General features: G+C 39.4%; 1 protein-coding gene across 4 annotated transcripts in view; it reads right to left on the bottom strand.

The window, feature by feature from the left end:
• The window catches only part of OSBPL8 (oxysterol binding protein like 8), a 760,079-nt gene that overhangs the window by 36,971 nt on the left and 706,851 nt on the right, over window positions 1-16,257 (bottom strand). For all 4 annotated transcript variants that reach the window (XM_053716764.1, XM_053716766.1, XM_053716765.1 and 1 more), the window contains 7 exons: window positions 13,809-13,993; window positions 12,698-12,779; window positions 12,512-12,610; window positions 10,535-10,631; window positions 4,430-4,528; window positions 4,247-4,344; window positions 3,403-3,492 (listed from right to left, as the gene is read on the bottom strand). In XM_053716764.1, the coding sequence (XP_053572739.1) occupies window positions 3,403-3,492; window positions 4,247-4,344; window positions 4,430-4,528; window positions 10,535-10,631; window positions 12,512-12,610; window positions 12,698-12,779; window positions 13,809-13,993 (750 nt within the window). The remainder of the gene's footprint in view (window positions 1-3,402; window positions 3,493-4,246; window positions 4,345-4,429; window positions 4,529-10,534; window positions 10,632-12,511; window positions 12,611-12,697; window positions 12,780-13,808; window positions 13,994-16,257) is intronic.

Here is a 16,257-nt window from a genome sequence, read left to right as displayed (position 1 = left end):
ATTTATTTTAACTAGGTACAATAGTTATTAAATAGTTATCAAATATTTAATAACTACCTAGTTAAAATAAATACAAATATACCTGTAAAATAAATCCTAACCTAAGTTACAATTACACCTAACACTACACTATCATTAAATAAATTACCTAAACTACCTACAATTAATTACAATTAAATTAAATAAACTAAATTACAGAAAAAAAACCTCCGGCTGGGTGAAGATGGCTCAAGGTAGGGAGATCTTCAGGGGGGTATAGTGTTAGGTTTTTCTAATGGGGGATTGGGTGGGTTTTAGAGTAGGGTTGGGTGTGTGGGTGGTGGGTTTTAATGTTGGGGGGTATTGTATTTTTTTTTACAGGTGAAAGAGCCGATTACTTTGGGGCAATGCCCCGCAAAAGGCCCTTTTAAGGGCTATTTGTAATTTATTATAGGGTAGGGATTTTTATTATTTTGGGGGGCTTTTTTATTTTATTAGTGGGATTAGAGATTAGAGTAGGTGTAATTAGTTTAAAATTCTTGTAATTCTAAACTAATTACACCTACTCTAATCCCCCTAATAAAATAAAAAAGCCCCCCAAAATAATAAAAATCCCTACTCTATAATAAATTACAAATAGCCCTTAAAAGGACCTTTTGCGGGGCATTGCCCCAAAGTAATCGGCTCTTTCACCTGTAAAAAAAAATACAATACCCCCCAACATTAAAACCCACCACCCACACACCCAACCCTACTCTAAAACCCACCCAATCCCCCATTAGAAAAACCTAACACTACCCCCCTGAAGATCTCCCTACCTTGAGCCATCTTCACCCAGCCGGAGGGGCAGAAGTCTTCATCCGATCCGGGCAGAAGAGGTCCTCCAAGAGGCAGAAGTCTTCATCCAGACGGCATCTTCTATCTTCATCCATCCGGAGCGCATCCATCTTCAATCCAGCCGATGCAGAGCCATCCTCTCCATCGACGTCCTAACGAAGAATGAAGGTTCCTTTAAATGACGTCATCCAAGATGGCGTCCCTTGAATTCCGATTGGCTGATAGGATTCTATCAGCCAATCGGAATTAAGGTAGGAAAAATCCTATTGGCTGATCCAATCAGCCAATAGGATTGAGCTTGCATTCTATTGGCTGATTGGAACAGCCAATAGAGTGCGAGCTCAATCCTATTGGCTGATCCAATCAGCCAATAGGATTGAACTTCAATCCTATTGGCTGATTGGATCAGCCAATAGGATTTTTCCTACCTTAATTCCGATTGGCTGATAGAATCCTATCAGCCAATCGGAATTCAAGGGACGCAATCTTGGATGACGTCATTTAAAGGAACCTTCATTGTTCGTTAGGACGTCGATGGAAGAGGATGGCTCCGCGACGGCTGGATTGAAGATGGATCCGCTCCGGATGGATGAAGATAGAAGATGCCGCCTGGATGAAGACTTCTGCCGCTTGGAGGACCTCTTCTGCCCGGATTGGATGAAGACTTCTGTCCCTCTGGAGGTCCACTTGTGCCCGGCTGGGTGAAGACGGCTCAAGGTAGGGAGATCTTCATGGGGGTAGTGTTAGGTTTTTTAAGGGGGGATTGGGTGGGTTTTGGAGTAGGGTTAGGTGTGTGGGTGGTGGGTTTTAATGTTGGGGGGGTGGTATTGTATTTTTTTTTTACAGATGAAAGAGCTGATTACTTTGGGGCAATGCCCCGCAAAAGGCCCTTTTAAGGGCTATTTGTAATTTAGTGTAGGGTAGGGAATTTTATTATTTTGGGGGGCTTTTTTATTTTATTAGGGGGATTAGAGTAGGTGTAATTAGCTTAAAATTCTTGTAATTCTTTTTTTTTTCTCTGTAATTTAGTGTTGTTTTGTTTTCGTAATTTAATTTATTTAATTGTAATTAATTGTAGGTAGTTTAGGTAATTTATTTAATGATAGTTTAGTGTTAGGTGTAATTGTAACTTAGGTTAGGATTTATTTTACAGGTACATTTGTCTTTATTTTAACTAGGAAGTTATTAAATAGTTAATAACTATTTAATAACTATTCTACCTAGTTAAAATAAATACAAAGTTGCCTGTAAAATAAATATAAATCCTAAAATAGCTACAATGTAACTATTAGTTATATTTTAGCTAGCTTAGGGTTTATTTTATCGGTAACTATTTAGTTTTAAATAGGATTAATTTATTTAATGATGGTAAATTTATTTCGTTTAATTTAAATTATATTTAAGTTAGAGGGGTGTTAGGGTTAGACTTAGGTTTAGGGATTAATAAATTTAAAATAGTGGCGGCGACATTGGCGGCGGCGGCAGATTAGGGGTTAATAAATTTAATATAGTTGCGGCGATGTTGGGGGGGCAGATTAGGGGTTAATAACTAATGTAGGTATCGGCGATGTTGGGGGCAGTAGATAAGGGTTCAAAAGTATAATGTAGGTGGCGGCGGGGGCCGGAGCAGCAGATTAGGGGTTAATAATATAATGTAGTTGTCAGCGATAGCGGGGGCGGCAGATTAGGGGTTAATAAGTGTAAGATTAGGTTGTGTTTAGACTCTGGGTTCATGTTTGGGTGTTGGGTGCAGACATAAAATTCATTTCCCAAAAGGAAACAATGGGGCTTCGTTAGGAGCTGAACGCTGCTTTTTTGCAGGTGTTAGGTTTTTTTCAGCCAGCTCAGCCCCATTGTTTCCTATGGAGGAATCGTGCACAAGCACGTTTAGCCAGCTCACCGCTGACTTAAGCAACGCTGGTATTGAGGTGAGATGTGGAGCTAAATTTTGCTCTACGCTCACCTTTTTGCAGCTAACGCCAGGTTTAAAAAAACCTGTAATACCAGCGTTGTCTTAAGGGAGCGGTGGGAAAAAAGGCTCGTTAGCACCGCAAGCCTTACCGACAAAAACTCGTAATCTAGCCGTTAAGATGTTAATCACAGTGGCACTCACTCTCCCAAACACATTTATGTCACACTAACAATAAATTCCTAATTCCTTTTCTGTTCAGGACTAAATTATGAGCTTCTAGTGATCAACTAATAAAAGGATTGTTTTGTTTATTAAATGACAACTAGCAAAAGTAGAAGCCATATTAGATTAAATATGCTGCCTCATACACATGCCGAAACACAAAATCATTAACTGAAAATCAGCCACTGTCAAATGACCGACAATTTAAATATTAAATGAAAAAATAGATACATTAATGGAAAACACAACCTTATTACATGGGAATAAAAAAAGAAAGTGTGATTTAACGCAAACCCATTTTATATAGCCATACATTTTCACTTGTTAATATTCATTTTATGTTTATTCTATCTGTTTATGTCTGTCTGTCTTTTCATCTATCTCTATCACCAGATACACACACAACACACAGACAGAAAATGCTTTCAAACCAAATGAATAAGCATACTCACCCAGTGGCCGTGCAATGTAGCCAGCACTTCTTTGCCAAGCTTGATCTTCCCTGATATTTGATTAACACTATCTTCACTACCTAAAAATGGCTGCAAAGTAAAGTTACAAAATAATTAAAACAACAGCATTATTATAAGTAATTCTCATCATCATAATAATAATAACTGCATTATTTATATTTTACTTTCTGCCCAAAGGGTGGTTTATCTCACAGTCACAGAAAGTAAATGCTATGAGATTGTGATGTAAAATATTTTACACTTCTAAGAAAAAAATGGCTAAAATGGCTCAGACTGCGAAGTTTGAGAATGCAGCCAATTATCCAATGGAAGCACCTCTGATTTACGTCCAGTGGTCCAGAAATGTTTGCACAGCAAAAAATAAGTCCATAAATGGGAAAAATAAAGGACCATATTAACCAGCATTTGCATTATCATTTCTGCTTATGCCAAACAATGTAATTGTATTTTGCATATTTTTCTATGATGCACATATGTTCTTGTGCTGCTGAATATGTTGGTGCATCACAAATATATGATGGGACTCATAATAATAACCTTATTTGCAACTTCCACAATGATGTTTTTAAGGGGATATAAGAATGATAAGATGGGAATAAACTGATTGAGACAGATGTATTAGAGCACTTACAATGTTTAAAACCACAATAGAATCTAGATTCTAGAGCATCGAGTCCCATGCACCTTATAGTTACACTATTATTTTGCTGCAGATGTTACCTATGGTTATACAGAGTAAAACGATGCCCAATACTCAAGGAGGACTGACCATCCCTTCAAACAAAGAACATTATGAACGGCAAGAAAACAAAGCCACAGCTACCTTTAATTTAAACTCAAGTATGGCACTATAACCGGTCTTCTCGCATGTGATGGTGACATTTCCTCCGAGCTCAAGCGTCATTGTGCCATAGAGAATACCTACAGAAACACGTAGTGTCAGAGCATTACACACAGCTGAAGTTCCATGAGGATCTAGGAACACAAGAATTACGTGTGATTTTACCTTTGCAGTGAGCATACGGCATTGTCATCATGTAATCTTCACCACGATTCAGGAATGTTAGTCTCCCTTCCCCTTCCAAAATAGCTGACAGGGAGTTGCCTGCAAAGATTATGCATATTAACTTAAAATAAATTAGATTTATAAAGGTTTGATATCAATTACATCAGTGTAATTTCTTTTTTCTGTTTCCCATAATGCTGGTTAAAATTTACAAACTCACCATTCCGAAATCATCATGCAAATAAAAAGTGAATAAAAGAAAATACCCATAACAACAACATGAGACTAATTGTGCCTTGTATAAATTAAAAAAGTCTGCAAAACACTCTACAATGAGAATACTCATGTTAACAAATATCTGTATATCCTATATCAAAGTTGGCTGATGACAAATGATATATGGTCTGCCTCCAGTTTTAGCTGTTTGTAGTATAAACAGATTATACCATTGATAAACTTCTTTGTTTTTCTGCTATGGGAATATATTTCAGTGGTCAAATCACACTAAAAAAATATCCAGTTACTTATAAAATGTCTGAAGCAATTATATTATTTGATGAACTACATCTACTTAAACAAAAGGATGTGTGCTCATACTACTAAGGTAAAACATAATTTATGCTTACCTGATAAATGTATTTCTCTTGTGGTGTATCCAGTCCACGGATCATCCATTACTTGTGGGATATTCTCCTTCCCAACAGGAAGTTGCAAGAGGACACCCACAGCAGAGCTGTCTATATAGCTCCTCCCCTAACTGCCATATCCATCATTCGACCGAAGACAAGCAGAGAAAGGAGAAACCATAGGGTGCAGTGGTGACTGTAGTTTAAAATTAAACAATACCTGCCTTAAAATGACAGGGCGGGCCGTGGACTGGATACACCACACGAGAAATAAATTTATCAGGTAAGCATAAATTATGTTTTCTCTTGTAAGGTGTATCCAGTCCACGGATCATCCATTACTTGTGGGATACCAATACCAAAGCTAAAGTACACGGATGAAGGGAGGGAGAAGGCAGGTACTTAAACGGAAGGTACCACTGCCTGTAAAACCTTTCTCCCAAAAATAGCCTCCGAAGAAGCAAAAGTATCAAATTTATAGAATTTTGAAAAAGTATGAAGCGCAGTCCAAGTTGCCGCCTTGCAAATCTGTTCAACAGAAGCCTCATTTTTAAAGGCCCATGTGGAAGCCACAGCTCTAGTAGAATGAGCTGTGATCCTTTCTGGAGGCTGCTGGCCAGCAGTCTCACAGGCTAAGCGGATTATGCTTCTTAGCCAAAAAGAAAGAGAGGTTGCCGAAGCCTTTTGACCTCTCCTCTGTCCAGAGTAGACAACAAACAAAGCAGATGTTTGACGAAAATCTTTAGTAGCTTGTAAGTAAAACTTTAAAGCACGAACCACGTCCAGATTGTGTAATAGACGTTCCTTCTTTGAAGAAGGATTAGGACACAAAGACGGAACAACAATCTCTTGATTGATATTCTTATTAGATACCACCTTAGGTAAAAAAACAGGTTTGGTACGCAGAACTACCTTATCTGCATGGAAGATCAGATAAGGAGAATCACATTGTAAGGCAGATAACTGGGAAACTCTACGAGCCGAGGAAATAGCTACCAAAAAAAAGAACTTTCCAAGATAAAAGTTTGATATCTATGGAATGAAGAGGTTCAAACGGAACTCCTTGAAGAACCTTAAGAACCAGATTTAAGCTCCATGGCGGAGCAACAGGTTTAAACACAGGCTTGATTCTAACTAAAGCCTGACAAAATGCCTGAACGTCTGTAACATCTGCCAGACGCTTGTGCAAAAGAATAGACAGGGCAGAAATCTGTCCCTTTAAGAAACTAACTGACAATCCTTTTTCCAAACCTTCTTGGCGAAAGGATAATATCCTGGGAATCCTGACCTTACTCCATGAGTAACCCTTGGATTCACACCAATAAAGATATTTACCCATATCTTATGGTAAATTTTCCTGGTGACAGGCTTTTGTGCCTGTATTAAGGTATTAATGACTGACTCGGAGAAGCCACACTTTGATAACATCAAGCGTTCAATCTCCAGGCAGTCAGTCTCAGAGAAATTAGATTTGGTTGATTGAAAGGACCTTGTAGTAGAAGGTCTTGTCTTAACGGCAGAGTCCAAGGTGGAAAGGATGACATGTCCACTAGATCTGCATACCAGGTCCTGTGTGGCCACGCAGGCGCTATCAAGATCACCGATGCTCTCTCCTGCTTGATCTTGGCAATCAGACGAGGGAGCAGAGGAAACGGTGGAAACACATAAGCAAACACCTCCGGATGGAGCTCCCACTCCCCCGGATGAACAAGTCTGTCGACTTAGAAAATCCGCCTCCCAGTTCTCTACACCTGGGATATGGATAGCTGATAGGTGGCAAGAGTGAATCTCTGCCCAGCGAATTATCTTTGAGACTTCTAACATCGCTAGGGAACTCCTTGGTTGATGTAAGCCACAGTCGTGATGTTGTCCGACTGAAATCTGATGAACCTCAGAGTTGCTAACTGAGGCCAAGCCTGAAGAGCATTGAATATCGCTCTCAGTTCCAGAATATTTATTAGAAGGAGTGACTCCTTCTGAGTCCACGATCCCTGAGCCTTCAGGGAATTCCAGACTGCACCCCAACCTAGAAGGCTGGCATCTGTCGTTACAATTGTCCAATCTGGCCTGTGAAAGGTCATACCTTTGGACAGATGGACCCGAGATAGCCACCAGAGAAGAGAATCCCTGGTCTCTTGATCCAGATTTAGTAGAGGGGACAAATCTGTGTAATCCCCATTCCACTGACTGAGCATGCAGAGTTGCAGCGGTCTGAGATGTAGGCGTGCAAACGGCACTATGTCCATTGCCGCTACCATTAAGCCGATTACTTCCATGCACTGAGCCACCGAAGCGCGAGGAATGGAATAAAGAACACGGCAGGAATTTAGAAGTTTTGATAACCTGGACTCCTAGGAAGGAAACTCTTGTGAGGGGGATAGAGAACTCTTTTCCTCGTTCCCCTTCCACCCATGCGACCTCAGAAATGCCAACACTATGTCCGTATGAGACTTGGCAATTTGGAAGTTTGACGCCTGAATCAGGATGTCGTCTAAATAAGGGGCCACTGCTATGCCCCGCGGCCTTAGAACCGCCAGAAGCGACCCTAGAACCTACGTAAAAATTCTTGGGGCTGTAGTTAACCCAAAGGGAAGAGCTACAAATTGGCAATGCCTGTCTAGGAAGGCAAACCTGAGAAACCGATGATGATCTTTGTGTATCGGAATGTGAAGATAAGCATCCTTTAAATCCACTGTAGTCATGTATTGACCCTCCTGGATCATAGGTAGGTTGGTACGAATAGTCTCCATCTTGAATGATGGAACTCTGAGGAATTTGTTTAAGATCTTTAGATCCAAAATTGGTCTGAAGGTTCCCTCTTTTTTGGGAACCACAAACAGATTTGAGTAAAATCCCTATCCCTGTCCCTAGGAGGTCTTGTACACAGTGTAAGAATGCCTCTCTCTTTATCTGGTTTGCAGATAATTGTGAAAGGTGAAATCTCCCTTTTGGGGGGGAAGCCTTGAAGTCCAGAAGATATCCCTGGGATATAATTTCCAACGCCCAGGGATCCTGGACATCTCTTGCCCACGCCTGGGCGAAGAGCGAAAGTCTGCCCCCTACTAGATCCGTTACCGGATAGGGGGCCGTTCCTTCATGCTGTCTTAGAGGCAGCAGCAGGCTTTTTGGCCTGCTTACCTTTGTTCCAGGTCTGGTTAGGTCTCCAGACTGTCTTGGACTGAGCAAAAGTTCCCTCTTGTTTTGCATTAGAGGAAGTTGATGCCGCACTTGCCTTGAAGTTTCGAAAGGCACGAAAATTAGACTGTTTGGCCCTTGATTTGGACCTATCCTGAGGAAGGGCATGACCTTTTCCTCCAGTGATATCAGCAATAATCTCCTTCAAACCAGGCCCGAATAGGGTCTGCCCCTTGAAGGGAATGTTAAGCAGCTTAGACTTTGAAGTAACGTCAGCTGACCATGATTTAAGCCATAGCGCTCTGCGCGCTTGAATAGCAAAACCAGAATTTTTAGCCGTTAGTTTAGTCAAATGAACAATGGCATCAGAAACAAAAGAATTGGCTAGCTTAAGTGCTCTAAGCTTGTCAAGTATGTCATCCAATGGAGTCGCTACCTGTAAAGCCTCTTCCAGAGACTCAAACCAGAACGCCGCGGCAGCAGTGACAGGAGCAATGCATGCAAGGGGCTGTAGGATAAAACCTTGTTGAATAAACATTTTCTTAAGGTAACCCTCTAACTTTTTATCCATTGGATCTAAGAAAGCACAACTGTCCTCGACAGGGATAGTAGTACGCTTTGCTAGAGTAGAAACTGCTCCCTCCACCTTAGGAACTGTCTGCCATAAGTCCCGTGTGGTGGCGTCTATTAGAAACATTTTTCTAAAAATAGGAGGGGAAGAGAACGGCACACCTGGTCTATCCCATTCCTTAGTAATAATTTCTGTAAACCTTTTAGGTATTGGAAAAACATCAGTGCACACCGGCACTGCATAGTATTTATCCAGTCTACACAATTTCTCTGGCACTGCAATTGTATCACAGTCATTCAGAGCAGCTAAAACCTCCCTGAGTAACACACAGAGGTGTTCAAGCTTAAATTTAAATGTAGAAATATCAGAATCAAATTGCATCATCTTCCCTGAGTCAGAAACACCACCCAACAGAAAGAAGCTCTCCTTCTTCAGCTTCTGCATATTGTGAGGCAGTATCAGACATAGCTCTTAAAGCGTCAGTATGCTCTGTATTTCATCTAACTCCAGAGCTATCTCGCTTTCCTCTAAATTCAGGTAGTCTGGCTAATACCGCTGACAGTGTATTATCCATGACTGCCGCCATGTGTTGTAAAGTAAACGCTATGGGCGCCCTAGATGTACTTGACGCCATTTGAGCGTGAGTCCCTTGAGCGGGAGTCAAAGGATCTGACACGTGGGGAGAGTTAGTCGGCATAACTTCCCCCTCGTCAGATTCCTCTGGTGATAAATGTTTACAGTGTGTATAAAAAGCTAACAGAGCATTGCACCCACTTGCAAATGGATGATTAACCCCTTAGTTAAAAAAACGGATCAAAAAAACGATATAGACGTTTTTTTAACAGCACACCAAACTGCCACAGCCTTGCTGTGGGCCTACCTTCCCCAACAAACGATTTTGGAAAGCCTAAGAGCCCTCTAGAGATGTCCTATAGCATTCAGGGGACTCCTGGAGGAAGCTGGATGTCTCAGTCTGTAAAATTTACTGCGCAAAAAAGCGCTAAATTAGGCCCCTCCCACACATAGTAACATATTGGAAGGCCTCAGGAAACTGTTTCTAGGCAAATTTAAGCCAGCCATGTGGAAAAAAACTAGGCCCCAATAAAGTTTTATCACCAAGTATATATAAAAACGTTTAAACATGCCAGCAAACATTTAATATTGTAAATATAAAAGAGTATTACCTCAGAAAGTAAGCATGATACCAGTCGCTATTAAATCACTGTATTCAGGCTTACCTTACATAAATTTGGTAACAGCAGCATTTTTCTAGCATTCACATCTTCTAGAAAATAATCTTAACTGCACATACCTCATAGCAGGATAACCTGCACGCCATTCCCCCGCTGAAGTTACCTCTCTCTTCAGTCATGTGTGAGAACAGCAATGGATCTTAGTTACAACCTGCTAAGATCATAGAAATCACAGGCAGATTCTTCTATTTTTCTGCCTGGAACAAAATAGTACAACTCCGGTACCATTTAAAAATAATAAACTTTTGATTGAAGCAAAATAACAGCTACATTTCACCACTTTCTCTCTTACTACCTCCATGCTTGTTGAGAGTTGCAAGAGAATGACTGGATATGGTAGTTAGGGGAGGAGCTATATAGACAGCTCTGCTGTGGGTGTCCTCTTGCAACTTCCTGTTGGGAAGGAGAATATCCCACAAGTAATGGATGATCCGTGGACTGGATACACCTTACAAGAGAAACTCAGAAACTGATGTGTGACATGTATTTCCCACCTTATCCTATTCTGGCAACAGCTTACCGTAAAACTTGGATTTGGCCAAAATGCTCCCACTCAGGCAAAAGCCATCTTTTCGGTTACTGACATAGAAGGCAGATACTGGGGGATGATGGGATACCTAGAGAGTAAAAATACATATATTTATCAAAAAGGCACGGGTTAACACTTAAAGGGACAGTCTAACATATAATTGTTATTGTTTTAAAAGATAGATAATCCCTTTATTACCCATTCCCCAGTTTTGCATAACCAACACAGTTATATTAATATACTTTTTACCTCTGTGATTACCTGACTGTGACTGTTTATTATCTATTGTCTTACATTTAGCATTGTTTTGTGCTAAATCTTAAATAACCCCCTGTGCCTGAACACAGTGTTATCTATATGGCCCATGTGTACTTTCTGTGTTTTTGTGTTGAAAAGAGATTTAAAAAGCATGTGATAAGAGGCAGCCCTCAAAGGCTTAGAAATTAGCATATGAGCCTACCTATGTTTAGTTTAAACTAAGAATACCAAGAGAAAAAAGCAAATTTGATGATAAAAGTAAATTGGAAAGTTGATTAAAAGTCCTATCTGAATAATGAAAGTTTAATTTATACTAGACTGTCCCTTTAATGCTAAAAGTATCAGTCATTTTCTTGATTCCAAGATTCTTATGAGCAGTTCATTTTCACACAGGAAAGTTGACGTGCAAAGCAAATGATCTATTTTAATCCAACACCTCTGCATTTGTTACCAGCTGATTTAATCATTACAAGAACGTCACACTAAGGCTCAGCCCAGGTAAAAGGATGCAACTAAATGTACGGATGTTTATTTAGCTTGTATAAAGGAACATTAACATCTTGTTTTGCATTATATTAACTTATCAGTCAGGTGTAAAACGTTTTTAGATTAACACTGATGTTTTTTCACTAACATAACTCTCCCCAACACTTTTTGAAGGAGAAAATCCAGACTTGCTACTAGGACAAGGCTAGTCACGATCATCTGACTAGCAAAGCTTCTATTGTCTTGCAGTTCTTTATCTGATCCCCCATGACAGATATGTAGCTGGGTTAGGCTTGTGAGGTCTGGAGTCTTTGAGACTTTGTGTTCTCAGAATTGGAAAACCCACAATTTTAAGTTACACGTTAAGGGGCAAAATAAATAACACTGTAGTATACTGCAAAATTTGTAATGCATAATGAAGCATTTTATGTTACAATATCAAGGTATTTTACGTCCCTTTAACTGGCCAGATTTGGTCAGTCATTCTTGATACTATTATCAGTCATTGTAGAAGGTCTTATTTATCTTTAAACATAGTAAACATCTATAAATTGCTGAATTTCCTTTGTCCAGAGACTTAAAGGGACACTGAACCCAATTTTTTTCTTTCATGATTCAGATAGAGCATGCAATTTTAAGAAACTTTCTAATTTACTTCTATTATCAATGTTTCTTCGTTCTCTTGCTATCTTTATTTGAAAAAGAAGGCATCTATGCTAAGGAGACAGCAAATTGTTGGTTCAGAACCATGGATAGTACTTGTTTATTGGTGCTGTCCAATCAGCAAGGACAACCCAGGTTGTTCACCAAAAATGGGCCGGCATCTAAACTTACATTCTTGCTTTTCAAATAAAAATACCAAGAGAATTAAGAAAATTTGATAATAGGAGTAAATGAGAAAGTTGTTTAAAATTGTATGCTCTATCTGAATCAGGAAAGAACAAATTTGGGTTCAGTGTCCCTTTAAGGGTTAAACCATAAATATTATTTTGAATTTTATGTCTGGCATAGCTATAAGTCTGCAGATCAAATTCTAATTTACATTTATTATCAAATGTGCAGGGGATCCCAGTTGTAACAAATGACTCAAAGGAAAAGCATTTGATAATAAAAGGGCATTTGAAAAATTTCCAAAATGGTCTTGTCCAACCAGGATATGGTTTAAATATAACTGCAAAGCTTATTTTTTTTCTTATACTCTACTTGGGGTTTAAAACAATTTACCTGCTCAGCAATGTAGAATGTCTTGCTGTTTGTTCTTGGATGGATCCATAAACAGCGAAATGTTTCACCAAGAATCGGATTGTACGGTTTCTTCAGACCCTGAAAATTAAGGCAGAAAATGGGGACTTTTAACTAAGCTTCACATTTAACTTGTGAGACAAATTGTCATATTGAAGAGTAGCAGACCTTTGGTTTTTTATAAAATCCCGATAGATACCACTTCACAACCTTCTTCATTCGACTGTAAGCGTTCTCTTCTAGTGCAGCCCTGACAAGCAACAAAACAAAATATATTGTTTTATACCATTAAGATTTAGGTTTCAGCTTTTGCTAAAGGAAAATTAACATTTTTTCTTTTGTTAAAACATTGTTTCCTTTAAAATAAATGTTCTTATCAGTGTTCCCTATAAGGATAATTCTGTGTGCAGCCCAGCAGTGAAACAGGTAATAAGGGAACCACACATTGCAGTCTGCATTGTGCAGTGTAATTGCTCTAATTAACTGTTTCACTGCTGGGCTGCTCATAAAACTGGCCTTAGAGGGAACACTGGTCCCTATGATATAAATAATTTTGTCTTTATTCTTGTCTGAAGTGTCTTTGTCCACCAACATAGCTGTATGAGCTGTCTTTACCAACCACTGTAAACAATATATTCCTAAGAATGAGAAACACGTATTTCCTGCTTTTTAAACTCAATGTCAATACCCTTAAATATTTTACCATGCTTAGAGGTAGAGCTGTTTCAAATGCATAATATTTTTTGGAGCTTAATGCTCCTTTTGATGCCATATGCTTTAATAAATATTCTCATTTTTTGAGCCCTTATTTTGTAAACATGTATGTCGTGTTTTAATGTTTTTCCAAAACTCCAACAACATTAAGACCTTATGAGTAAGTTGGTAATGGCTTAAAGGGGTACAACTGCCTAATACCACCAAATATAAAATAAGAAATGGTCACAAAATAGATATGAACATGTATTTCTAAGTGTCAGTATAGCTGTAGTGCTAGACTCCACTTTTTCTTGGTCTACAAAAGGGATGTATGAGTTCAAGGTAATACGTTGAGTGTGAGTTCTCTTTTAATAAGAAAATGTAAAACTAGAAAATAGTATTGTCTCAGAACCCATAATCTTTCCTTCTTGGCTTTGTGATACCATCTATTCATCATAAGGCTTTGCAATTTGACTTTTTTTTTGTATCTTCTCTTCTTCCATACCACATTCAGTTTCTTTCCGGTACTAAACCACTAAACATAATAAATATAAATGTAACCAAAGCTGTATTCATCACTTACTCAGATAGGAAATCCGCATGATAGTAATAATCAGACAGCTTATCTAGGAATGAACGAGGCTCAAGGATAAAGGTAGGAAGCACCACTTTGGACAAGTCCATCCCTGGACGGACTTGTTTAAGCAGGGTCCAAATCAGACTTTTGTGCTCTTCAGAGACAGTTTCTGTTTGAGATGCTTCACCTGCCTGAAAAAAAAGATAATTAAACAATTGTTAATGAAACTGCAATTACACAACGATGAGATACTAAGCATTGTTATATGGTTTAACATAACTACACCAATTGTATTCAAAATAATATGTGATAGAACCCCAATATCACACACGTTTCATCTTTTAATAATACAATTTTCTTGATGACTTGCAAAGAAAAACATTTAACTGCTATAGGAAAAACCATAAAGGGATCAAACACATCCCCCTTTACATTTTAAGTATCTGCAAGTCATCAACGGAAAGTCTGATAGTTTGTCATATGTTATATAAAATAGGAACTAAAAAAGGATAGAGAATACAATTTAAAGGGACATAAAAGCGCAAAAATAAAATAAACTGTGTCAAAGCATTCATTACTGCACTATTGTTTATGTATAACTGTGTTTATCCCCTGCTTCTAAGCCTACCTAGGTATGCTTTTCAACAAAGGATACTCAAAGAAGAAAGTAAATTTAATAATATAAGTAAATTAAAAAGCCTCTTAAAATTGCATGCTCTGCAATTTTGACTTTTAAGTTCCTTTAAAGTGATGGTCAACTCTCCCCTTTATAAAAACAGATCCGGAATGTTAGTGATATTTTAGATGGAGTTTAATTCATCAGTTGTAACAAAGATGCGCTAGTACTTACATTTTAATACAGATATGAAATTCAAATCTGCTGCCCACTTAAGTAAATTTTTCAGTAAGCTAAAGGTTTGAATTGTTTTCCAATCAGCGCACTCCCCATTGGGCACCTTTTGTTGTAGCTAGAGTGCTGATAGGAAAACAATTCAAACTGTTAGCTCACAGAAAAATTTACTTTTGAAGTGGTCGGTGTAGGGCGGGGTATTGAGCTGTATATCTATATTAACCCCTTCATGACCAACGACGTATGGGGTACGTCCTGCAAAAAAATGCAGTTAATGACCAAGGACGTACCCCGTACGTCGTTGGTCTTTGAAAGCAGTGGAAGCGATCTTGATCACTTCCAACTGCTTTCATGTTATAGCAGTGATGCCTCGATATTGAGGCATCCTGCTATAACATTTTTTAGCCGTCCGATGAAGAGAGAGCCACCCTGTGGCCCTCTCTGCATCGGCCATCAATGGCCATGTTCGTTGGTGGGTGGGAGCTGATCCAGGGAGGCGGGTGGGCGGCCATCGGTGGGGAAGGGGGGCGGGATCGAGTGCGTGCGTGGGTGCGCGCGCGTGCACGGGAGCGCGCGCGGGCGGGTGGGAACCCTACACTATGGAACAACTGTAAGGTGGTACTCGGTTGGAGAGAGGGTGGGAACATTACAAATTTTAACGATCTGGGAGGGTGGGAGGTTGGGGGTTGAGGGGGGGTAGCTACACTACAGAAAATACTATTTTTAAAATAATAAAATAATAAAATGTTATAAAAAACATATTTGATTTCAAACTGGGTACTGGCAGACAGCTGCCAGTACCCAATATGGCGCATAATAAGGCCGAAAGGGGGGTTAGAGAGCTGTTTGGGGGGGGGGGGGGGGGATCAGGGAAGTTGGGGGCTAAGGGGGGATCCTACAGAGCAGAATTATCTTTTTTTTTTTTTTAAATCCCCAAAAAACTCTTATTTTAGTACTGGCAGACTTACTGCCAGTACTTAAGATGGCGGGGACAATTGTGCGGTGGGGGAGGGAAGAGAGCTGTTTGGGAGGGATCAGGGGGTGTGATGTGTCATGTGGGAGGTTAATACCCACACTAAAGCTAAAATTAACCCTGCAAGCTCCCTACAAGCTCCCTAATTAACCCCTTCAATGCTGGGCATTATACACGTGTGGTGCGCAACGGCATTTAGCTGCCTTCTAATTACCAAAAAGCAAAGCCAAAGCCATATATGTCTGCTATTTCTGAACAAAGGGGATCCCAGAGAAGCTTTTACAACCATTTATGCCATAATTGCACAAGCTGTTTGTAAATAATTTCAGTGAGAAACCTAAAATTGTGAAAAATGTAACGCTTTATTTTTATTTGTTAGCATTTGGCGGTGAAATGGTGGCATGAAATATACCAGAATGGGCCTAGATCAATACTTTGGGTTGTCTACTACATTATACTAAGGCTAAAATTAACCCTAAAAGCTCCCTACAAGCTTCCTAATTAACCCCTTCAATGCTGGGCATAATACATGTGTGGTGCGCAGTGGCATTTTGCGGCCTTCTAAATACCAAAAAGCAATGCCAAAGCCATATATGTCTGCAATTTCTGAACAAAGGGGATCCCAGAGAAGC

Source organism: Bombina bombina, chromosome 6 (assembly GCF_027579735.1).
Source record: "Bombina bombina isolate aBomBom1 chromosome 6, aBomBom1.pri, whole genome shotgun sequence".
NCBI lineage: Eukaryota > Metazoa > Chordata > Amphibia > Anura > Bombinatoridae > Bombina > Bombina bombina.
The sequence above is the reverse complement of the archived record's forward strand: the minus strand, read 5'-3'. Positions and strand labels throughout refer to the sequence as shown.